At 43.9% G+C, this 26,493-nt stretch overlaps 1 protein-coding gene across 1 annotated transcript in view; it reads right to left on the bottom strand.

The window, feature by feature from the left end:
* Positions 1 to 7,642: 7,642 nt before the first annotated feature.
* The window catches only part of LDLRAD1 (low density lipoprotein receptor class A domain containing 1), an 89,758-nt gene continuing 70,907 nt past the window's right edge, over positions 7,643 to 26,493 (bottom strand). Inside the window, exon 5 of the mRNA XM_085602578.1 lies at positions 7,643 to 11,188. Coding sequence (XP_085458704.1) covers positions 11,043 to 11,188 — 146 coding nt within the window. The 3' untranslated portion in view covers positions 7,643 to 11,042. The remainder of the gene's footprint in view (positions 11,189 to 26,493) is intronic.

The following is a 26,493-nucleotide window of genomic DNA, read 5'->3' as shown; positions in this document are numbered from 1 at the left end:
CCTCCTTAGTGCCTCCTTTACTCCTGTTGTAACTTCCCATAAGGACTGCCCCTCTTACATGTGTTGTTACTCTATATGTTTTAGTTACAGTTGGTGAGCACTATTTTATTAATGCTGTTGCAGGCACAGAACGCTGTCCCGCTTCAGTAAAGCAGAGTCCACGTATTTTCCTGGATCAGCGTGGTGCCCGATCGTGGATACTGCGCTTTATCTTTTAAAAATGCTCCCTCCTCTTTTTGCTCCACAGCCGGCGAGCACATAATAACTCTGTTTTTTTGAGCTGCACTGCGTTAATAATGGTGGCAGCGAGCATTTTTTTTCTTTTGTGAGGCTCGCCCAAAATAATTTTTTGAATATTTAGTTTTTTTCCAGCAGCGTTGCATGCCACGCTTCATCTTCATCAATGGCGGCCTCACTCCTTTGTTTTCTTTTGTGCAGCTTGCCCAACACTTTTTTTCACCATTCTGAAGCAGCGCAACATGCTGCATGCTTCATCCTTAATAATGGTGGGCGCACACCTTTCTTTTCTTTTGCACAGCTGCCTCCAACCCATACTCTGCTGAACCAAGCACTGAGATGCTTTTTTCTACAGCGCAGCATGCTGCGCTTCATCATCATCAATGGCAGCCACGCTGTCTTTTATTTTTGGAAGAGTAAGGAATGGGTGCAGTATCACAGGCTGTTACTAGGTGTCCCTAACGAGTTGTAAAGAGGCCTCTATTAGCCACATGAGGTACTGCACCCTTAATGCAATTACAAAGAGAGAGATTGCAACTGAGCTTATGTTTTCATTTGTTTGGATTGGAAATTAGATTTTTGTTAGTTTATGTTCTAAAAATGGACCATTGTTGTTTATTTAACTTTATTTAACAAACAAAGCTAAATAAAAAAACAATAGTGCATTTTTAAAATGCAAGCTAACAAAAATGTCACTTCCAATAAAAACAAATGGAAACGTATGCTCAGCTGCAATCTTTCTATTTATAATTTCATTAAGGGTGCTGTACCTTATGTGGCTAATAGAGGTCCCTTTACAACTCCACAGGGACAATTAATAACAGCCTCTGGATTGGCACCCTTTCCTTGCTTCATAAATTTCGTTTTATTACTTATGCTATTGCTGGGATATTTCTTTTAAAATAAAAAAAAATTCAACAAACTTTTTCATTTGCAACACCAGTAGCTAAAATGTCACTAATGTGAGACCTATTGCATTGCAAATGCTTGTTAGTTGTTGAGGCTAGTGAGCTTTAGTAGGGGAGTCTAAGTCTTGCCTAAGGATATGAAAGGGCACCAGAAAGAGGACAATTCACATAACAGATCATATGTGTACTTTTAAAGCACACATTCACTCCTTGGAGCATCTTGACACTGAATAACGGATGTTTATTGTTGCACAAATCAACTGTACACATTGTATTGACCTTATAAGGATGAAAGTTTGAGTGGAACCCCCTGAAAATTGAACCCGTGACCGTCAGGTTAAACGCAGATTCCTGTAGTTGATACATTAGTCTGTTAAGCTACTCCCCAGTGCCTTTTGGCTATGGTCACACTATATAAGTACCATATATGTACATACAGACTCAATGTAGGGACAAGAGATATTTAAGGGAAACTATTAAAAAGGTAAAATTGAAAAAGAAACTGAATTTACATTGTCACTATATAAATGCATGTTGCACTATGTAATGTCGAGTTTACATATATATTCCACATTCTGCAATTTAAGACATGGCATAACTTATGCACAACATACCCAGACATGCTTGTGAAACGTCCATACTCTTGGAACTTATGGTCATGCTTAGGTGTAAACTATGGCCGGTCCTTATTTAGAAAAGGTTTATATTGATAGTTCAACTTGTCAAATTCAGTCTCGTAACGTACACTTTTCATTGAGTTAATTTCCTAGAGTATTCTGCAAGGTTATTCTGCAATTCCATAATTAAAGATTTGTGTCCAAAGTATTTTTAGATCATCTGATTAGAAGGAAGTGATCTAGTAGCAATATACCACAAATCTCTCTTGATCAGTAGCATAACTTTTACCCTGGAGCTGAAACACTTTTGCTAGGAATCGGTAATGATAAGAAACAGCTTGGTGGTTGCCTTTTTGCTTATCGCACCGAACGTAAGGCGGTGGATATTTTGACCTTCTTGATGAAGATATGAAGATATTCTACATGCTCGATCTCTGTTTAGCAAAACCATTGTAATAATATTTTTTTTAACATCTGGAAGGATCACATCAATGATCAAGAAACTGAGGAAACTCAACTTCTATTCTCTAAGTAACTGGAAAAATATTTTTTCCGAATGATTGGGGAAAAATTGGTGGAGGCTGCTATGAAGATAGGCAGTATAGCAAAAGAAAATTAGGTAAGTAAAAAACTAAAAGAAATTCAATAAACTCCTTGGCATTTCACTAAAACAGAATACTCTATTGCAAGGTAAACAGCTGGAACAGATGATAGTAACAAGTTAGCTGGAAACATCTAAAACCTAATAGTGTAGAACGTGAAGCCAATCACAGACAGAACCTGGCTCCTACTAAGCAGAAGTCCAAGTACATTTACTTATCAGGGCTACAAAAAAGTGTATTACTCCCAGAAGATCCTGGTGTCTGATAACATTTCCTGGAATATTTAGGACCTTAAATTCTCGGGCCAGTCAAGGTGGGATTTTTTAAAAGTATAACACCCTCTCAGGATCTAGTTACCATGTTGTCTTGTTTTTTTCTATGAAAAAGTAAAATGATCAGGGAGGAAATTCTGGTAATTCAGTGTTCATCCTGTTACCCTTGATTGTGCAAACCTCTCAATATGTGCGAAGACATGCTTCAACAGCTTAATAAAGCTGTCTGTGGTGGAAAGCAGAATGCTTACTTACAATAAGTAAAGAATGCTTACTACAATATGTCAAACATGTGGCTCTACAAATAATTACTGTCCAGGCAAAATGCTTAAAATTACTCCTCCTACAAAGCAGATAACCAATGCCTCTTTGAGCTCTGGACATGTACTAGATGAATTTAAAGTGGCAAATATATGCTCCCTGCTTAATCATCCTTCCCTTAATTCAGAAACCCCACTAATGTTAACCCATTGAGTTTATTCTCTGTGAATCTAACTTTGTGGAGAAAACTGTTACAGTCCTTCTTTGAAACCATGCTGAACTCAATGGGCTGCTGGATACCTACCAAGCTGGTAGGTCAAGGAGGAGTGCAGAAATGCTGGTTATATATGTAGTGAATGAGCTCCGTCTCATAGTGGATCGGTGTAGTAAAATATGTGGATCTGTCCAACTCATTTTGCACTGTAGACCACCAATTCTTTCTTCATCGTCTATCAAGACAGTCTGTGGGAATCTCTACAGTGGATCAATCCTTTCTGAATACACTTTTATTTTTAGATGACAGTCTGGTCAATTACGGTTGGTCATTTCAGAATTTAAACTTTTCAATTTGAAAGACTTTCACAATTACTCATTTTCTTTTTTTATTTGTACGCACTGGCAAGTCTGCTATGTGTATACATTCTTAATGTATACATGTACATTGATGATACTGAGAATCTCTTCAGTTTGAAAGAATGCTCTAAAGATTCCCTGTCGATTACTTATCCTTGGAAGTTACCTTGCTATGGCTTGAGTTAACTTAAAAGTTGATCTATGACAAATCGTATTCACAATCAGGCTGACCTCTTTGTGGACTAACCCCAAACCAGCTGCACTAATGAGAAACTTGAGACTCATGACTGGCACTGATTCTTCATTCTCACAATAATGGCATTATTCATTAAGTCATGTTTTTAATATCTGAGTATTCTCCATCAGGTTTTTAAACCCTCCCTCCCAAGAATTATGTGCCACTCATGTGAAGTATCTCTAAAGGAAAAAGACCAAGGGGCATATCAACAACAACCGGCGATAATTATCGCTGAGCGCACTTAGCGCTCGGATAATTATCGCCGGCTAGCGCGGATTTTTATCGCTGAGATAGCGTGCTATTAGCAACGCTTATCTCAATACCGATAAAAATCCTGGTGCTAAGTGGCTAACGTGAGATTATTGCTGGAAACCCAGCGATAATCTCATGTTAGCTTGTTGATAGGGACAGACAAACTTAGCCATGATATCCTCCTTCTATAGGATATCATGGCTAAGTCAGAAAAATACCAGACGTAAAAAAGCAGCGTTAACCGCGGTTAGCGCTGCTTTTTTTGTCTCTAACAGGGTTAGCGATATTCTTGATAATAGGAGAAATGTCGCTTAGCGACATTTCTCCTATTATTTTACTCTGGAACGCCCCCTTTGCATCTCATTAGAGATGCAAGGGGAAGCGTAGAGTAAATGGGTGCTAACATGCGAATTTGCATGTTAGCACCCTGTTGTTGATAGGGCGCTAGTTTTATCTCTGCTTTTTTGGCTTTGAAAGCCAAAAAAGCAGAGATAAAGCTCTTGTTGATATGCCCCCAAGAAAGTTACCTTGAAGATAAAAAAGAAATGGACGGTCTTCTAAAACGACACTTTGCCTCAGCTCCCCAATCCGGCCTCGACACAATCTGTTGACCTTCAACTCTCTTTCACTGATGATTTCACAGATTTGACAATAGACTGTGGCATGTCAGGATCACTAGCACACCCCTGTCCGGCCAACATAATAAAGGACAGTTTCATAAACCACTCTGTTGCCATCCTGCCAGAGCCAAACACTTGCTAGCGATTTGCTAAACTCAAAACTACATACACCAAAGCTGTTTTAAAAAGTCAGGTTCCAACTCAACACTGCCGGTTGTCACCAAATCTGCAATAACTCCTGTCTTGTCATGCCTACCTGCTCCAGAATCTGAATCTGAGTCAAGGCACAACCTCTCCATTGGATTGGCTCCTTCCTGATTAACAGATTTCTTATTTTATCCCTCCCTCCTTTCAACTCAGTCCATTTTGCCTTGAATGCAGAAGTTCCTAAAAAATCTACAGTTTCCCCTTTCCTTTTTTTCTAGAACTTTTTGAAACTGAGCTCTTTATTTAAACTAAGGGCCTAATTTAGTATTTGACGGATGGTAATCCATCCATCATATTGACGGAGAATGGCAAATTTAGAAATGAGCCCGGACCCAGTGTTCATCTCTGGACATTTAAAGGAACCCTAAACACAGTGGTTCATTTCAGTGTACAAAAGGTTTGGTGGACAGCCCCTGTCAGTTTTGATGGTCGTTTACCAAAACTTTAAAGTTTGTTTGTGAAACACAAAATGCTCATGGCCCCCACACCTAGGGAGTCATTATTTGTTTTCTGTCCCTCACCTCCATGTTTTCACTGATGAACAGGAACAGGAAAAAAAGACATTACACCATCCACCCTAAATAGAGTAGGGGCCATCAGAGGAAATTTTCCATCCAAGGAGCCAGCTGGGGCTCTCAATGTGGCGGGCAGAGTGATCATTTGGTGGGCGGGGTAGTCCGTCATAGTTGTAGCAGATTACCCTGTGTGCCAATCTCTAATTTGAGATTTTATTTTCCACAATTTTGCAGATAAGACACAAATTATTCTAAAACTTCAAAACCCAGTCCAATTAGATTCATGTCCTATCGGTCAATGTTTCCTGACTGATGATCATTGGATGGGAATGATTAATCTCAAACTAAATACATCAAAAATGGAGGCATAATCCTGTGTAAGACAAAACCACCCATTTACCATTTGGCTAAAAGCGCTTGGTCCTCTTCCTATGTCATCTCTCCAAGGAAGGAATCTTGATGTGATCATGAATTCAAAACTCCCCTTTGTCCCTCAACTGAACCAAGTTATGAAACCTTGCTTTTGCATGATAAGGAGCCCTATTACAGAAAGTGCCCAGGGGGCGCACAGGGCGTTTGCGCCCGCTTTGCGCGCCCCGGGGCACTTTGCTATTACAGAAGAGGCCGCAGACACATGTGCAGCCACTTCTGTAATACCGACAGCACTAGTGCACATAAAGCGCCTGCGCTATCTGCAGGGGGCGTTCCCTCATTTGCCTGGGGATGTACCATATGCAAATGAGGGAATCCTTTTGGCTCTGCGTGGTATTACAGACGCAGGCGCAGAGGCCAAGAAACTGTCAGAAGGCATACTGACAGTGCGCCCCTAAGAGCAGCCCTCTGCAGGGGGTGAGAAGCAGTGGACCTGCATCTGTTGAACCCAGGACCCCAAAGTGACTGCAAGAGCTAGTTGGCTGGCCTCCTGGGTAGAATCTCAGGGATAGAAGGATACAACAACCTTGAATCCAGCACCTGGACTCTGCCATTTGTCAGTCTACCTTGCCAAGTGGTGCCACCTCAGTCCTAGACCCTTGTAAGTGGGCCTAAGGTGTTCTGCCAGCCTCTGTGGGTCCAGCACAACTGACATCTCCTTCATGAGTGGCCTTGCAGATTTATGCAGGATATGACTTGCCTAAAGTTTTTGTTCAATACATCACCAAAGTACAGATGTTGGACTGTATTACAAACTATCCACGTTGCTCTGCACTGTGAGCATGTACATTAGGGTCCAATGCATAAGGCAGGAATAAATAACGTCTGTGTTCACTAAATTGATGTTAAACCAAATGTAAGATATACCAAGATTCATGGCTGGGAAAATAGTCACATTTATTGACCTGAGAAATTAATACAGCCTCTGCCAAGGGCTATGTCGATCATCAAAGGCCCTGAACCAGAGTGCGGCTTAGACCTTTCATGAGGAAGAGAGAATTAAATAATGGGTATAGCCTATGGCAGAAGGGCTATTAGAGGGTGGAATGTTCCAAATTAAAAAGGGAGAAACAGAAAGACAAACATTGGAATCTTGGAGCAGGAGGCTTATTCCAGCCATAATTAGCCCTGGACCACTTCATTGTCTTCAGTGGTGCTCCCAACATTCCAATGTTTTAATGTCTGTTCAGTACCACTGACTTATGGTATCACAAAGTGAACCTTTGAGGACAGCTACAAATAGTATTTCTTAGTGACCAATTTCGGTTAATTTACGTTATTGCTGAGAGAGCAATTACAGGGGAAATATGTGTCACTGTATGCACCAAGATCCTTTTCATGAGTATTTCTTAAATGTAAATACTTCAAAGTAAATGAAATTGAACTGACGATTGCATCTGTAGTGATGCAACAATAAGCAGTCGAAAGGCCTGGTGTTCATATGACCATGCCCCATAGTTAGTACCATCAACTGTAAATATCCAAATGACATTGGACCAATTTAAGCATATAGATTCTGATACAAAGTAATTTTTGCCCGGTACACATCTCACTTAGACCTGGAAAAACAACTGTAATATATACCTGCATACACCTGATTCGCAAGGCTAAAATCAGATTTCACGCATGCGAGCTACACGTGTGAAGTGTACGCACCACTGCAAACACTGGCCACTGAACATTCCCAGGATGAGTGTGCAGGGAAACCTACTGTACATGAGGTGAACACTTACACTCTTAAACTAACGCTTATAAAGATTTACACGAAGGATAACCCCAGTTTACTTTTAGGTCCGGGTAAGGGGTATACAACAATAAATATAAAACAAATGTTTCCGCCTTAACCTGGATTGCTTTTCAATGGAAAAGAACATACACCAGTGATTCACCATAATACACATATATATATAAAGTTCAAAAATAGTCTTTTATTTGTCCATTATGTAACAAATATAAATTTCATTTCACAATTTATAGTGTATGTGGACACTTCACAATGTTCACAATTAGATTAATAGTAGAAAAATTCCATTGTTGCAAACACCAAACACCCCATCTAAAACATTCATATGTCACACAGGACGTGTGATCTGTTATGAATGAATATTCATAACAGATCACACGTCCTCCAAAGACCTCCTTATAGCACCCATTCAGGGGGATACATGAACATTTATTCCTCAAGACTGGGTCATAGTCCTTGAACCACATTCAAAAAGATTGACACACGTTTGAGTGGCTTTGTTTGTTTTCATGGCACCTTCCTCAGGACCACTGAGTATTAAAATTATTTCTTGTATACTGGAAGAGGGGGCTTCCAATATATACACGTCATCTCTTTATGTATCATGCCACAAAGCTGTCATTGAGGGTAGCTCGTTTATTTGTTTCCATAAAATCCCAACTTGTTACTTTATTTCGACTATGTCATTGTTCAAATTGACCTCAGTGGTCTGTAGTTGCCTCAAATAGAGCTTTCATACATCCAACATTTCATTTCAGAGGTAATATAGGTAGGGCTCTATTTTTTGGTATTCTTTTCCTCAAAACTTTGAAGCCATCGATACATTTCTAGTGGGTGCGTTATACAGCGATCCTAAACAACTCAAAAATATGAATCCTGTTGCATCATGGGTAGCTGAATGCTCGTTGTACTGGCGGGCGATTTATTATGTCCCACAGTTAACATCGACCTAATGATTCATGCTCTATGGGAAAGTGCACTGGGTGTTATTTTATGCAAATTGTTAGGTCGGTGTAAGACAGTGTTTCTATTAGAATGCAAAAATGCCATAAAAAATAAATGTAATTCAATCAGTTTTCTGACCATAAGTATGTTCACCTTATGTAGTCCAGAGAATAAGCACTTGGGATAGGGAAAAAAGTTTAATCAGCATTATGTGTGTATTCCTTTACTTACAAGGGCAGTGTGTGACATGAAGAACTTATATACATGTGAGTGAAATGTTTGTGAATTAATCATACACCTGTTAATTATGACCATTTGTGCATGTAAACGATGCGATGAGTTTGTTGTTTAACAGTCCCATGGTATCTAAATGTGTTACAAATGATTTTAGCATACATTTTATTATGAATGCAAAGTACAATTGTTAAAACAAAAAGTGCATTACACTTTTTTTGTTTGATTTTATTCATTGTAAACGTGTAAACTGCACTCTGTACACTGTGAGGGAAAATTATTGACAATCAGCATTTGCAAAGAAGGGCACACGAGGAAAACCTAAGAGGTGCCATAGGAAATAACGATGCAGCAGAGAAATTTGACATAACGAAATGATATGATGGGAAAATAATTCATACATTAATGCATGTAAATCTGCACATTGCTATCATTGTGTTAACTGTTGATCAGAAAGGTTAGATGAGAAACATCATCTAAAGATGCATTCAGACACAATTAGGAGATTGTGAAAATGATTACTGAGGAGCCTAGCCTTTGTTTCAATATATCCTTCGGAGTATTTAGTGTTTGGAGGGTGAGTGAGGATGCTTGAGTTGATGACATTGGCTAAACCTCTGTTGATTCAGGATAAATTTGAGCTGATGACCAACTTCATCTTTTCCTCCATCCGATATCATGATGTGGATCCAACACTCAGCTGACCACAGCAGAATTCTCATGCCAGCTATGACAAGTGTGGCCATCAATCAACGTCGATCAGACCTGGTATTCTAGTATTGCTCACAAATGTGTATCAGGCTGTGCAACTCTTCCGTGACACACAACGCAGTGTGTCACATCCTGGTGATAGTACATACGGTGCTAAAGGAACAGAGCGCTTCAAGAGTGAGTGTTTGTACGCCAAACTGGATAAATATGATCAACAGAAAGCTTTTGATAAATAAAGGGAGTGCTTCAGGTCTATGTGATAATTCTAGTATTGTTCGCCAGCTTTGATCAATGGAGTAGCCAGAAAAATAAAATACCTTCCAATTTTTAACATATTCCGAATGGTACAGATCATGTAACTGAGACGAGATTGTCTGCCACTCATTTGAGAGAGGGGGTTGCTGTCCCTGAGAGAATTGTGGAAACAATGTGGCAAAGAGGTACATTTTACCGCTGTACAGCCCTCTTTCTCTCAATCCATCCATACTTTCCTCAATTCACTAGACATAAATCCTTCTCTACAACCATACCTCCATCCTGCTCCTCAGCAACCATACCTCCATCCATCCTTCTCTCAACCATACCCCCATCAATCCTACTTTCCAAACATACCTCCATCCATCTCTCCCGTCATACCACAATCCATCCTTCTCTCCAACCATACCTCCGTCCATACATCTCTACAACCATTCCTCCTGTCCATCCTTCTCTCCAACCATACCTCCATCCGTCCTTCTCTCCAACATACATCCATCCTACTCCTTACCAACCATACCTCCACCCATTCTTCTCTCCAGCCATGCCTCCATTCATCCTTCTTTCCAACCATATCGCCGTCCATCCTTCTCTCCAACCATTCCTCCCATCCATCCTTCTCTCCAACCTTACCTCCATCCATCTTTGTATCCAATCATACTGCCATCCTACTCCTCCCCAAGCATACCTCCATCCATCCTTCTCTTCAACCATCCCAATCAATCCTTCTCTCCAAGCATGCCTCCATCTGCCCTTCTGTTCAGCTATGCCTCCATCCGTTCTGCTGTCTAACCATACCTCCATCCGTCCTTCTCTCAAAACCATACCTCCATCCGTCCTTCTCTCCAATCATACCTCTACCTGTTACTCATCTCTCCAACCATGCTTCCATCCGTCCTTCTCTCCAATCATACCTCTACCTGTTACTCATCTCTCCAACCATACCTCCATCCTGCTCCTCATCTCTCCATCCATCGATACGTCATTCCATCCTTTCCAATGGTTCTCTCTTGTTCCATTGTTCCCCCAGCTCCATCATATTACTGTCTTGCAGTGCTATTCATTATGGCCTGTTTGAAGACATATGCATCCAACCAAAGTTAAAGAAGCTATAAACAACAATTTAAATGTTTTATGTTTTGCAGAAATGCACATGGGTACCTACCCAACCCCCACCCAGGATGCGGGGGCTCATGACACCCCTTAACTTGACACTAACCTATCCCATCCTGTCAACCAGTCATAGCATGGTTTCTAAACTGTACAAGATACAGAGGTGATCGGATTGTCCATCGGGCTGGAAAAGGCCCACTGGTGTACATGGAATGAAGACGCAACAGTCAGAAGCACAAAGCCAACAGGCAGCAATATCCACAATGTAAGGAGCATAGTTAATGACCTATACTGAGCCCATTCAGATCACTTCTTACAAATATATTGATCAGACCAGTCTGAGCAGTGCTGGACTCTATCCTGGCAGAGACTTCTAGGGATACAGTTGCAGTATTGGAAAACGATGGACGTACAGCTCCACCACTGGGATCCGCATGGTGGGCAGTTGGACACTTGTGGAGAAGACAGAGAAGAATTGAGAACTGTATCAGCATAACTGAGACACGTGTACTTACTCTTTTCAGAAAGTGAGATTTCAATATGTATGACGAGTTTATCACACTTATAATGCAGTTAGTAATATTAGGTATACAATCACATAATTCTTCACTAATGTATAACTACCCTATGATGAAACAAAAGCAAAAGAAATAGCAAATATTTAGCTAAGCACAGGTATCTCTTGTGATTCCCAACATGTATGTTCACCACTCAAATTAATTTCATATTTTCCTATACTAATTCCACACTAATCCTGCTTGGGTTCAGGAGTAGCACGCTACCCCCTGATAAGTGCTTCGACACCTCATCAGGGGTAGAAAGCGCTATATAAATGGAAACCATTCCCTCTTCTATCATTTTTGTTATGTTATGTTATTGCAACTTATATAGCGCACTTATACCCGTGGGCGTCTTGGTGCTTTCCAGTTCAACATACTATGCTAAGGAAGCTAGTATGTAAAAAGCCACATCTTAAGTTGTTTTCTAAAATCAAGGAGAGTGGGAATCGTCCTGAGGTGTAATGGGAGGGAGTTCCACTGCTTAATGGTATTATAGCTGAAACTTCTACCACCTCAGTTTGTTTTTTTGATTCTAGCAGTGGTCATCAGACTGGCATTAGCCGATCGCAGGGGTCTATTAGGAGAGTACCAGTTGAAGATATTCCAGAGATATTTTGGACCTATTCTATGCAGCGCCTTGTGGGCAATGCAGAGTGCCTTAAATTTAACACGCTGGCCGACAGGAAGCCAGTGCAGGTCCTGGATACCTGTCCTAATAGGCTGATATTTAGGAATGTCCAGGACTAATCTAGCAGCGGCATTTTGTTCCGCCTGCAGCCTTCTAAGTAGTCTGGCTTGGAGGTTCATATGTAAACCATTGCAATAGTCTAATTTTGACAAAACTAGCGAGGTCACAACTGTCTTTCTGCTGTTTTTTTAAATGAAGGAAAAGATTTTTCTTAAGGTTTTGATGGTAAGATATAAGGAGGACACAACCTTGGAAACCTGGGTCTCAAAGTTAAGTTTTTCATCTATAATAACACCAAGGTTCTTGACTTTACCTACTGGTGTGGGAGGAGAACCCATGTTGTCTGGCCACCAAGCCAGAGACCAAGGTGGGAAAAGATTACCAAACAGTACCACTTCAGTTTTGCTTGAATTCAGTTTCAAGCAATGCCTACTCATCCAGCTGTTCAACGCAATCATACAATCATGTAATTTGAGGGGGTGATTAACATCCTTATCCACTGTCGAGATTACCAGCTGGGTATCGTCAGCATAAGAAGTGGGAGTCAAATTAAAACTTCTGATCAGCGGGGCAAGTTCTGAGACATATATGTTAAAAAGCGTCATGCTCAATGAGGAGCCCTGAGGAACCCCACAAGGCAAGAAAAAGGGCGATGACTTAAACTTACCTAGGTGTACCGTTTGGCATCTGCCTGATAAGAACGATGTTAAAAGAGAAAGGGCCTTTCCCTCTATCCCTATGGTTATCAAACGTTGGACCAAAAGAACATGGTCCACCGTGTCAAACGCTGCGGAGAGGTCCAGCAGAATGAGAGCTGCCGACCCTCCGCTATCCAATCTAGTGCGTATTTCTTCTGTTGTTTTTATCAAGGAGGTCTCAGTGTTATGATTTGCTATGAAACTGAACTGACTATGGTCTAAAAATAGATTTTCTAATATGAAAGTAGAGAGTTCAGCATTTATTATTTTCTCTATAATTTTTGCTGGGAGTGGGAGTCTCGCGATAGGACGATAATTAGCAGGATCATTTATGTTCAAGTTAGGCTGTTTAAGGAGTGGCAGGATACAGGTCTTGTGCCAGTTGCTAGAAAATAGTCCTTGTGCGAGCATCTGATTAAAAATTCTGGACAAATAAGGGCTGATGTGTTGACTTATATTTTGTAGAATCCTAGGGGGGCAGGGATCCTCTGGGGAACCCTGTTTAGCAGCAGAAAGAAGCGTGGCTATTTGAGTTGGAGATGTGATGTAAATTCTAAAAATGACTAATTGTTGGTTGATTTCTGCTCGTAAATTTGAACAACCTTACTTTTGAATGTTTGGGCAAGCACATTGCAAAAATATTGATTGTGGTTAGAAGAATTATCTTTTGTGACCGTAGTCAGGTTCTTTATGGTCTGAAACAGTTCTTTACTAGAATTGCCAGCATTTTCTATTTGTTGTGTATAATATTGACTCTTCTCCACAATAAGCTTTTTCTTATACTCTGCAAGCATGGTTTTATACGGGTGTTTTTCGAGTGCTTCATTGCTTCATAATTTTTGCACCAGTTCCTTTCTTGCCTCCTACAGGCTTGTTTTTCCACTCTCGGGGCTTCAGATGGTGTCTTTCTATATTTATTGACCATGGTAAAAGGGGCTAGTTTTGCAAAGTTAGACTCCAGCCATGTGGTGTACTTTATAGCTGAAGAATCTACTTCTGTTTCAAGGTCCGGTTGGCTTTGAGCTAGCTGGTGTGCCAGTAATACCGGATCAATTTTATGCCAGGGTCTACTGAGTATCTTGGTGTTCGATGTGCTTGTAGTGTTAAATAGAGGCAACTACACCTAAATAATATTGCATAATGATCAGACCAACCTAAAGGAAGAGTGAGGGATTAGAGATGGTGGGATTGTTAGTGAAAAGACCATCTAGAGTATGCCCGGCTAGGTGTGTGGGGTCTTGTATAAGTTGTTTAAGTCCTAGTTCTGATGTCATTTCAAGGAGGTCCCGTGTGTCTTTATCTGTTGTTACTTCTAGGTGAAAATTCACATCTCCTAAAATGGTAAAGAAATTGGATTGAAGACTTAGTTCTAGTAGCGAGTGGAAGTTGGACAGAACATTTTTTTGGGGTCCTGGTTGACGATAGATCAATAATTCTCTAAACGTCTCTTGTTTAAGAGGTGTGGTTTTGAAAAGGAAAGCTTCACATTCTGAGGAGGGAATTATTGAACAGTGTGCATTTATTTCACTCCGGTGGATTAAAGCAATCCCCCGCCTCTTTTTAGTTCTAAAAACTTCGTATCCTTGAGGAACCGCAATGTTAAAGTCAGGGTCTGTTGTATCTCCACCCCATGTGTCCGTTACAAACAGTGCATCAAGTTTGTTATCAAGAATGAAGTTTGCTATTTCATATTTATGTTTTGTAGGAAGGTGGATATCTGACTATGGTTACCCCCAACTTTTTGCCTAGTGTCTAGCTGGTTTTTCGACTTAGTTGGCCTGAGATCCTGCCATTCAGGGTCTCAGGCTGTCTGCTCTCTCTTTAAAATGGACTCCATGTACCCTAGGTACATAACCAATTGGTAAGGATCACCTTATTGGACCCTGTACAGTGTACCCTAGGTACCCAGGGCATAGGTGTACCCTAGGCCTCCCAGGGGCTGCAGCATGTATTATGCCACCCCTGGTCTGGCCTTCCAATCAGACACAACTGGCTGATCACTCAGCTGGGGCAAGGTCGTGTAATCACCCCTTGCTTAGGTGTAGTATTCCTATACCTAACTTACATATAGACACAGGTGTACCTATCAGCCATTCCTATGGCAGGCCTTAACAATCCTGGAGGCAGAGTGCTTGGTAACATGTGAGATGGTGCTCTAGCATGAGCTGAGCCTGTCTGCAGCATTTGGAACCATGTCCTTATAGCTGTTCTATGATATAGCCTACCATATACTCTTAAAGTGCCTTATAATCTTAAACGGTTATGGTAACTATGGTTTGGCTTTATCAAAACATGTCGTGTAAGGTGTCTAACACTTCGGAATAATACCCCCATACCATTTCTGGTGATGAGGATATTATTCCCCCCTTCTAGAGGGAGAGACATGTTAAAATCCTACTTTGCTGTTTAACTCTAACCAAAGCCTCAGCATCACAAAATGGATGCTGCTGCCACAGACACAAGTCTGACCTCCTGCTGCTGGGAGTGATCCTGGCAAGGGAGGCTTGTACAATAGGTTTCCTGCTTGGGGAGGTGCTAGCACCTCCCCAGACAGACTTTAGTGTATTGGGGCAGGGAGGGCTGAAAGGAATGAGACATGCCTGGGGCACACAAGGTGCTCCATGCATAGTCCAGTTCAAACCGGTGCTGGGGCACTCCAGCCCCAGTCCTGGCGCGAAACTGGACAAAGGGAAGGGGGTGTAACCACCCCCCTCCCAGGTCCCACCCATAAGGCGTGACCTAGCAGGTAACCCAGCCCCCCAGATTAGTATAAGAGTGGTATCTGGGCCCCAGGAGAGTAGATTATCCTGAACCTGCAACTTGAACAGAAACTCTGGACCTTCGACATTCGACGAAAGAAGAAGACTGAAGAATCTCCCTTGTGGCCAAGGAGTGGCTACCCTGTGCAAACAGGCACCATCAAGAGACTACCCTTTGCTTTGCTAAAGTTCTACGAGGGACCGACTGCAGAGCCCGACCAGAGCCTTGACTTCCAGACTTCTCCGACCCTGATCCACATCCACAGCCGAGCTGAGATCCGTGGAGGCGACGAGAGACGTGGGACCGGCTACCTGGGAAAAGTGGCTAGTATCTTCAAGCGCAGCTTCTGAGGCACCCTCGAAGTTGTGCACCGGGGATTGAGAAGCCCCAACCCCAAGCACCATCTGCACCGAAGATCAGCCCCCCACACTCCACGAGTCCTGCGTGGGGCCCTTCTGCATTATCCTGCTTGCCGCGTCTGTCCGGTTGCTTGCCCACTGGCTAGTGGCCTTTGTGACGACGCATCCTGAAATCTTCACCGCTGGTTTGGCTCCTCCAGACTGGCTCCTGCTCCTTTGAAAAAGAGAAGCACCCCAGACCTTCCTGGTCTGCACCAGAAGCAAGTCCTCCGTTCTTCGTGGGTTCCGCTTGCCAAGGCTTGGTGAGTCCTAGTCCAACTTCGACGCCGCCGACAGCAAGAGCCTTCGTGGGACAGCTCGCCTCCTGGTCCTGGTTGTCCTCGACATTCCCTGGTCCTCGTGGCTGCAGCGACAAGCTTCACCTTCACCTGCAATCTTCACGACATCGCCTTGTTCCTTCCTGGTTCCACGTGGTCACTGGCTAGTGACCTTGACTCTGTCCCTTCTGCTTGCAGGTCTCCTCTCTTCTTGATCCCAGCCTTGGGATCCACCGGACACTCTTCACTGACTGCCTGTCAGCAACTTTCCTTCAGGCATCCATAGAAGTCCACGACGAAACCCGATGCAAGTTCACACCTATGCACCCGCAGCCTGTGGGCTAGGTAACTTGGGTACTTCGGTGCTCATAAGGGTAGTGACTATCCTAGGGTCTAGTTTCCGAGTCTCGACTCTCTAGCTGCTTCAGAAGTGTCCTTAAACTGTTAATTTCTAACTGCTAGTAATTCTATCGACTTTTACGCATTACGCGTGAGTGTTTCCACTCTGAACCTGAATCCCGTGGGCCTCCCACTTCCTAACTGTTGCTAGTGTAGTGTAGCCCCAGCGATTCCCTAGGCCTAGGCCTATCCTATTTCCGTGACAGTGGTCCTTATACCACTTACTTAGTATATGGTTTGCGTGGCCCCTAGGGCCTAACTGTATTACTTACCTGTGTGACTTAATGTATGCTTAAATAAGACTGTGTTGTACTTACCTCTAATCTCATAAAGAGTGCTGAGGGTTTGACTAGAATAAATACACTTTATTTTATATATATATCTGTTGTGGTGTCCTTTCATTTGGTATTCAAGGGATTATATATGGTATCACAGCTGGCTTCACATACCATTCAGAGTTTAGCCTAAGACTGCTCTTGTCCATGCTACCACTAGGATAGCTGGTCTATAAGGTTGACTTTACAACCAATCACCATAAGGGTATTTGGACTGATATAAGGTGTACACTAGAACTAGTGACATCATACATCAGGCCGACTTCTCACATTGGTGAGCAGCGGTTGGGATCTGAGCTTGCTGTTGTAATACCATTGTAATCTTGAGATACTAATTTGAAAGATCACACAGATATTGTCTAGGTACATATAACATAGATTATAATACTTAAGTCCTACTGGACTTAGTGGTTGTAGGTTGAAGGGAGTAACACACCCTGACCACAACTAACAGAGAGGTTTAGTAGAAACAACTAGTGTAGGTAGGTGCACACACCACACCCTCACTAGATCATGTCTCTGGGAAGAGATCAAGAAGATGCTCTCTCAGGAGGGGCAGATCTGAAGAAGACCTCCTCTAGATATGATACCCTAACTTTTCAGGAGATGAGACAATTGTGTACCTCCAGAAAGATAAAACAGGGTGCAAACCCTACCCTCCTTCAGCTAAGACAACTCCTAGAGGAGTATGATGCTCTTAAAGCCTCACAGGCAGGTACCCTAGGTACAAAGGAGGGTCTACCCACCACAGATGAGTCAGATGGGACTTCAGATGAAGAGGTAGACAGCCAGGGCCAAGTAGGAAGACTTAGCCAGGCTAACCTAAGCTTACATGGGAGTTTGCATGGGGTCCCCCCATACAGACCCCCAAGTGGGCTTAACCAGAGAAGCAGGAGGGACAGATCCCCTTCAAGGGAATCCATCCACTCCCATGTCTCTAGCGTCTCTAATGCTTCCTCTCACAGGGGAATGACTTCCCCTGAGAGAAAGGAGCATGAAGCCAGAATGAGGGAAGCTAATCTGAGGATTCAGAGGGAAGAACTTGCCCTTGCCAAGGAGAAGCTTGCTCTGGCTAGAGAGCAAAAATTGTGTGGGTCAGAACCCACTGGTGGCAGCAACAGTCCTAGAGATAGGGATAGGTCTTATGACCATAGAAACCTAAGCAAGATAGTCCCCCCATATCAGAATGGGGATGACATCCACAAGTGGATGACTGCTTTGGAGAGGGCCTGCAAAGTACAGCAGGTACCCCAGAGTCAGTGGACAGCTATCTTGTGGCTCTCCTTTTCTGACAAAGGTAGGGACAAGCTCCTCACAGTCAGTGATGAGGATGATAACAATTACAAAGTCCTGAAGAGTGCTCTGATAGATGGGTTTGGCTTAACCACTGAGCAATATAGGTTGTTGTTCAGAGACACCCAGAAGACACAGACACAGGACTGGTCTGATTTTGTGGATTGTGCCACTAAGGCTTTGGAAGGTTGGTTAACTGGCAGCAAGGTGCAGGACTATACAGGATTGTACAACTTGATTATGAGGGAGCAGATCCTTAGTAATTGTCAGAACCAGCTTCTCCATCAACACCTGGTAGACTCAGATTTGACCTCTCCCCAAGAATTGGGAAAGAGGGCAGATAAATGGGTCAGGACCAGGATTAGGCCTAAAAATCAGGGTGGTGACCAAAAGAAAGATACCACCAAGCCTCAAGAGAAGGGTGGGGATAAAACAAAAGAGAAATCTTCCTCAGGGCCCCAAAACTCCACACAGGGTGGTGGGTCCCAAGCTCCCTCCTCTACCACAGTTAAAAAGCCTTACTGCCATGAGTGTAAAACTCCTGGGCATTGGAAAACTGACAGCAGTTGCCCAAAGGCTAAAAACAAAACTGTTCCTCCAACTACTCCTGTCACACCACCTATTACTGTCAGCAGTAATCCCCCAGGTGGTGGGAGTGCCCACAAAAATTTGGTTGGGTTTTCTTGGGGAACACAGGGGGACTCTGGCTTAGCCAATTCCCCCACAGCAGCTACTCTTGTCTGTGATGGTGGCATGGGGTTTGCCAACTTCACTGCCTGTCCCAACACTTTGGGTAGGTACAGACAGGAGCCCTACATCAATGGTAGAAAAGCTGAGGCCTGCAGAGACACTGGAGCTAGCATCACTATGGTGGCCCATAGGCTAGTTCCCTCTGAGCAGCTTTTGCCTGGTTTCTCATACCAGGTAACTAACATTGATGGCAAACAGAACAGTCATCCCATGGCAGAGGTATGTCTCAGCTGGGGAGGTGTCACTGGCCCTAAAAGGGTGGCAGTGTCTCCAACCTTGCCTGTGGACTGCTTACTGGGGAATGACTTAGAACTCTCAGCTTGGGCTGGAGTTGAACAAGACACCCATTCCAAAATGGTAGGCCTTTCAAAAAAGGGTAGTGGGGTTGTGCCAGCCACAACCCCTGTCCAAGTAGATTTCCTCCCTGAAAAGGTTGGAAGGGCAGTGGTAGCCACAGCCCAGGCAAAGACAGACTTCCCTGTAGAGATTGGCAGAGCTGTGACAGTCACAGCTCAAACCCAAACTGAGTGCCTCCCTGAAAAGGTTGGCAAGGCTGTAATGGTCTCAGCCCACACTCAGACTGACATAGGTGTAGTGAAGCCTGAAACTATGGATCACTCCACACAAACAGAGAGTAGTGGGGAGGAAGAAAAGTCTCCCTCTCCCCAGACATTAGGAAAAGGTCAGCCTCCTCAGGGATCTGACCTCACCCCTTGTGAAGGAACTGCCCCAGAGGTAGCCAGGCCTGGCCTGGCAGAGCCTCTGATGTCAGTGGCCCCTTCCAAGGTGGGACCCAGTCTGGTGCAGGTAGCCTGCCTCTCACTACCCTGCCTCAGTCAGCCCAGGGCTGCAGAGGTCAGGGAGGCCAGTGGACCCCAAGAGGGCCCCTGTCCACAAACCCCCCCCCATCAAAAGAATGAGGATTGTCTGGCTAGTAGCCCTAGCCAGGTGATGGCTAAAAACATTCCTGAGGGATCCCCTTTACAGGTAGTTAGGGACCTCCCCCAGAGGGATTCTGTTGGGCACAGGCAAACATGGGACCTTAGGGCCCCAAACCTGACCTGTCCCTCCAGTAAGCCCACAAAAGGGACCCAGCCTCCAGCTTTAGGTAGCCAGAGGCTGACCCTGAGAGCACAGTGCAACTCAGTGAAAGAAAGAAAGGCATCCATGGTGGAGGATGATTGGAGGAAGCTGAGGCCTCATTTTGAGGACACTCACTTCAGTACTCCATCTCAACACCAGCCTTTTACTTTGCAAAGACACACCAAAGGTAGAGATTCCCTATGGTGGAGACCCTATGATACCTTTAGGATGAGGGATTGCTTAGTGGACCATGAGACAGGGGGTAACCATGCCAGTGCTGGTTCTTCCTTATATGGCCACTTAGGCAATAGAGGCTTACCTTGTCAAGGCCAGCCTTATCTCCTTTCGTTTGGGGGGGGGGGGGTTGTGTAGGAAGGTGGATATCTGACTATGGTTACCCCCAACTTTTTGCCTAGTGTCTAGCTGGTTTTTCGACTTAGTTGGCCTGAGATCCTGCCATTCAGGGTCTCAGGCTGTCTGCTCTCTCTTTAAAATGGACTCCATGTACCCTAGGTACATAACCAATTGGTAAGGATCACCTTATTGGACCCTGTACAGTGTACCCTAGGTACCCAAGGCATAGGTGTACCCTAGGCCTCCCAGGGGCTGCAGCATGTATTATGCCACCCCTGGTCTGGCCTTCCAATCAGACACAACTGGCTGATCACTCAGCTGGGGCAAGGTCGTGTAATCACCCCTTGCTTAGGTGTAGTATTCCTATACCTAACTTACATATAGACACATGTGTACCTATCAGCCACTCCTATGGCAGGCCTTAACAATCCTGGAGGCAGAGTGCTTGGTAACATGTGAGATGGTGCTCTAGCATGAGCTGAGCCTGTCTGCAGCTTTCAGAACCATGTCCTTATAGCTGTTCTATGATATAGCCTACCATATACTCTTAAAGTGCCTTATAATCTTAAACGGTTATGGTAACTATAGTTTGGCTTTATCAAAACATGTCGTGTAAGGTGTCTAACACTTTGGAATAATACCCCCATACCATTTCTGGTGATGAGGATATTATTCCCCCCTTCTAGAGGGAGAGACATGTTAAAATCCTACTTTGCTGTTTAACTCTAACCAAAGCCTCAGCATCACAAAATGGATGCTGCTGCCACAGACACAAGTCTGACCTCCTGCTGCTGGGAGTGATCCTGGCAAGGGAGGCTTGGACAATAGGTTTCCTGCTTGGGGAGGTGCTAGCACCTCCCCAGACAGACTTTAGTGTATTGGGGCAGGGAGGGCTGAAAGGAATGAGACATGCCTGGGGCACACAAGGTGCTCCATGCATAGTCCAGTTCAAACCGGTGCTGGGGCACTCCAGCCCCAGTCCTGGCGCGAAACTGGACAAAGGGAAGGGGGTGTAACCACCCCCCTCCCAGGTCCCACCCATAAGGCGTGACCTAGCAGGTAACCCAGCCCCCCAGATTAGTATAAGAGTGGTAGCTGGGCCCCAGGAGAGTAGATTATCCTGAACCTGCAACTTGAACAGAAACTCTGGAGCTTCGACATTCGACGAAAGAAGAAGACTGAAGAATCTCCCTTGTGGCCAAGGAGTGGCTACCCTGTGCAAACAGGCACCACCAAGAGACTACCCTTTGCTTTGCTAAAGTTCTACGAGGGACCGACTGCAGAGCCCGACCAGAGTCTTGACTTCCAGACTTCTCCGACCCTGATCCACATCCACAGCCGAGCTGAGATCCGTGGAGGCGACGAGAGACGTGGGACCGGCTACCTGGGAAAAGTGGCTAGTATCTTCAAGCGCAGCTTCTGAGGCACCCCGAAGTTGTGCACCGGGGATTGAGAAGCCCCAACCCCAAACACCATCTACACCGAAGATCAGCCCCCCACACTCCACGAGTCCTGCGTGGGCCCTTCTGCATTTTCCTGCTTGCCGCGTCTGTCCGGTTGCTTGCCTGCTGGCTAGTGGCCTTTGTGACGACGCATCCTGAAATCTTCACCGCTGGTTTGGCTCCTCCAGACTGGCTCCTGCTCCTTTGAAAAAGAGAAGCACCCCAGACCTTCCTGGTCTGCACCAGAAGCAAGTCCTCCGTTCTTCGTGGGTTCCGCTTGCCAAGGCTTGGTGAGTCCTAGTCCAACTTCGACGCCGCCGACAGCAAGAGCCTTTGTGGGACAGCTCGCCTCCTGGTCCTGGTCGTCCTCGACGTTCCCTGGTCCTCGTGGCTGCAGTGACAAGCTTCACCTTCACCTGCAATCTTCACGACATCGCCTGGTTCCTTCCTGGTTCCATGTGGTCACTGGCTAGTGACCTTGACTCTGTCCCTTCTGCTTGCAGGTCTCCTCTCTTCTTGATCCCAGCCTTGGGATCCACCGGACACTCTTCACTGACTGCCTGTCAGCAACTTTCCTTCAGGCATCCATAGAAGTCCACGACGAAACCCAACGCAAGTTCACACCTATGCACCCGCAGCCTGTGGGCTAGGTAACTTGGGTACTTCGGTGCTCACAAGGGTAGTGACTATCCTAGGGTCTAGTTTCCGAGTCTCGACTCTCTAGCTGCTTCAGAAGTGTCCTTAAACTGTTAATTTCTAACTGCTAGTAATTCCGTCGACTTTTACGCATTACGCGTGAGTGTTTCCACTCTGCACCTGAATCCCGTGGGCCTCCCACTTCCTAACTGTTGCTAGTGTAGTGTAGCCCCAGCGATTCCCTAGGCCTAGGCCTATTCTATTTCCGTGACAGTGGTCCTTATACCACTTACTTAGTATATGGTTTGCGTGGCCCCTAGGGCCTAACTGTATTACTTACCTGTGTGACTTAATGTATGCTTAAATAAGACTGTGTTGTACTTACCTCTAATCTCATAAAGAGTGCTGAGGGTTTGACTAGAATAAATACACTTTATTTTATATATATATCTGTTGTGGTGTCCTTTCATTTTGTATTCAAGGGATTATATATGGTATCACAGCTGGCTTCACATGTCATTCAGAGTTTAGCCTAAGACTGCTCTTGTCCATGCTACCACTAGGATAGCTGGTCTATAAGGTTGACTTTACAACCAATCACCATAAGGGTATTTGGACTGATATAAGGTGTACACTAGAACTAGTGACATCATACATCAGGCCAACTTCTCACATGTTTTATTAGCAATATTGCATTAATGAGAGCTAACTGGAGTTCACTGTGTTTTATGCAGGACTCCAGGGTCCCTCTGCTGGTGTTTTGCATCTTAATTGAGGCCCTAGGAACTTTTATCTTACAACCTGAGCATTGTTCAATCAACAGACTAACATATCCACCACTCAAATTTATTTAATATTTCCCGATACTAATTCACCACTAATCCTTTTTGGGTTCGGAGTAGCGTGCTACTAGCCGAAAAAGCACTTTGACGCCTCGTCAAGGGCAGTAAGCGCTATATAAACTCAATAACAATTACAATTACAATGTAGTAAGTAAAATGTGTTCTAGTATACATTTTAGTTCTCATATGTTATTCTGGTGTTGACCTATGAGGAAGCAGGTGATTCATAGCAGAGAGAATTTAATTTCTTTACTGAAACTAAGTGTACATATATGAAAACACTTTATAAAAGATGCGGATAAAGATGCATTTATAGATGCATTATAGATATAGAACCAAGAAAGTCTCAAAGCAAAACGAGCTCGTCAGATGTGACAATTGCTTTTTGAAGAAGACACTCCATCCATAAAGTCCCACTTTACTGATCTTTTTAATTTTGCCTGTCCTTCCTCAGGGCCTTGAGTCCGACTTATGGGGTCATATATCACTGGCCAAACAATCAGCATGACTTGACACATTCAGACAAGCACAGTATTCAGGCACACTCACTCACAGATGCATACAATTATCACAAAAGTAGGCATGCACACAGACATGCCGCACAGGCACACTCGCATAAACATGCAACTGCACAAAGCCACATTAACATATCCCCAAACACACACATCAACAGGCACACTCACAGAGACACACTAAAACAACACATGCTTTTGCATGTGGCCAACAAAAAAGCACTGGCAAAGCCAATCGCTTGGCCTTTTAGATCCGAGATCTAGTGGCTTTGCCAGTGCTTGTTCACAAGGTAGTTATCGTAAAGTGGATAGTTTAGTGGAACTGGTGGCTTTATTTTTGGGCTCACTAGACTACTGTAAGATTTAGTACTCCCAGGAACGAGTCTGGGAAGGAAAATAACTTTTTCAAGAGAAGGCAAGTGGTTTGTAGTTCAACTTGCATTAAGTTAGGAGTCTATAACAGTCTGAAATCACCTCGTTTTTAACTAAAGTACATTTCACGGGCTGTTGTAACTATGCCATTTCACACAAAGGGCGTTGGTAAAACAAGCAAGCATTTGCAATGCAATAGGACTCGCATTTACACGAGATCTATTGCATTGCATCACGGACAATGGGAGGGAGGGGGGAGGCACGGATAACGGGAGTGAGGAGGGGGTGGGGGGAAAAGCACGGACAATGGGAGTGCGGGTGGGAGGAGGAGGAGGAGAGCGGGCGAGAAGGCACGGACAACAGGAATGCGGGTGGAGAGGGGGGAGAAGGGGGTGAGAAGGCAGTGACAACAGGAGTGCGGGTGGAGGGAGGGGGTGAGAAGGTACGGACAAAGGGAGGTAGGGGAGGTAGAGAAGGCAGTAGGAGAACCTCATTAAAGAAAATAGTGCTCACAGTCTAAATAACAGGTACGGAGTAACACTCGAAGTAAAGAGGCCAGTAGCCATGGGAGGATACAAATGATGACCTGGCTGTAAGGGGGGCTAACAAGCCTATAAACGAATCAGAAGGCTCCATTAACAAAGGACAAAGACACAAGCCAATGAAAAATATAGGCGGGGAGTGGGTGGGACTTCCCTCACGTACTGAACTACCACAGATCTTCCCTAGTCTAGCGCATGCGTCCTTACTCTAGGCTCGACCTAAAAATTAGTGCATGGCTGAAAAGTTGCCTATTATAATAAACAATATGGGAGCCGGGTAAACATGAAACCATTGGCTCATTCAGGAGTACAGGCGACACTTCATTTTGTAGTCTCGTAGTCTGCGTAATAATTCCTGGTGCTGACCCAGCTTCGGCCTTTTTGCATTCTTATGTCAGTTATTTGTGTCTATGGTAAAAAGTGGATGATTAGGTTATGTCTTTACATCATTTCAATTATGACCGATGTCTCACATAAGTTTTAATGTTATTTTTTTCATTAACAAAATTATTTTATAGAAATTACCCCAGAGCTGCCTGTTTCTGAATGTCGGAAACTCGGGTATAGAAAGATGACCACCACAGTTCTGAAATTATAAAAGCTGCTTTCACCATGTTTGCTTCGTGGGTGCCAAGGACAGATCAGAATTCCTTGAAAATGCTTGGTCCTTAACCTATGAAAATTAGGTGGGTCAGGTACTCAAAGAGGCAGACCAGATCTCCATTAGCCACCCAGTACTCAAGCATCCTACCACCATAATCTTTGCCTTGGGTGGAGCACCTTTAAAGTATTGGAGCCCATTGGGTGGTATGTAGTTGACAATCACCAATCAAAATTCCCTTAGTTTTCTTTTGAATATAAATATGAATGGAAAGCATTATGCTGAAGGTGAGACAAAGCCATGTTTGAGGAATAAAGGAGGAATTAACAATAGTGGTGAGAATGTGGATTCTTTTGGTACCCAAACATTTAGTAGCGGTGAGCAATGGTCTGAGCACTCATTTTACAAAAACCTTAATCCAACCAAGCACCCTGCCCTAATGACCAAGAGACAGGATGTTGTGGTAAATATGTGGCTGTTGATGGCAGTAAAGGCTGCTGAACGATCTAAAAGAATAGGACCTAATGTTGCAACCATCCACCTTTACCCGCTGGATGTTACGTTTGGAAATGTAGACAGATTTCAAAGGAAATATTATCCTAATGATGCTGTCACCTTTTGGCCAAGGGTCAAATTTAACAGCAATCTGTTATTCTGCCAGTGAAGGGTGACTGTATATTGTCACAAGGAGTCAAGAGATGCTGCTTTGTAATTTGGATTGAGGTGTGTATACCTCAATGTGTATACTGCCACTCATCCTTAAGCTGAAATAGACTGCTGTGGTACAAGCATGAATCTCAGCACAGTGCTTTAATCTTCATGAGGGAAACGGTCTTTACTATGCGGCTCAAACCACAAATGCATCTTTACAACGCATTCCTTTACCTCGCAAGTTGTATCAACGACTGGCCTTAAGGAAAGCATTGTTGGATCGATGTTGGCCTTTTAAGTCCACCACTTTCCCTACTGTTGCGCCGACTGGAGTTGGAATAGTAAATTATACTATTCCAAAATCCAGCACTTTCCCTTAGGCAAGTCATTGTAACAACTTGCATGGTAAAGGAATGTGTTGTAAAGACGCATTGCTGGTTATGACCACATTGTAAAGGCATGCATGGTAAATGAATGTGTGGTTCGAACATACAACCCCATCATGGTTATTACCCTCTGCAGTAAAGTGAGGTATACTATTAGAAATAGTCACATATGGTGGA

This window comes from Triturus cristatus, chromosome 4_2 (assembly GCF_964204655.1).
Source record: "Triturus cristatus chromosome 4_2, aTriCri1.1, whole genome shotgun sequence".
NCBI lineage: Eukaryota > Metazoa > Chordata > Amphibia > Caudata > Salamandridae > Triturus > Triturus cristatus.
This window is presented reverse-complemented; position numbering and strand designations above follow the sequence as displayed.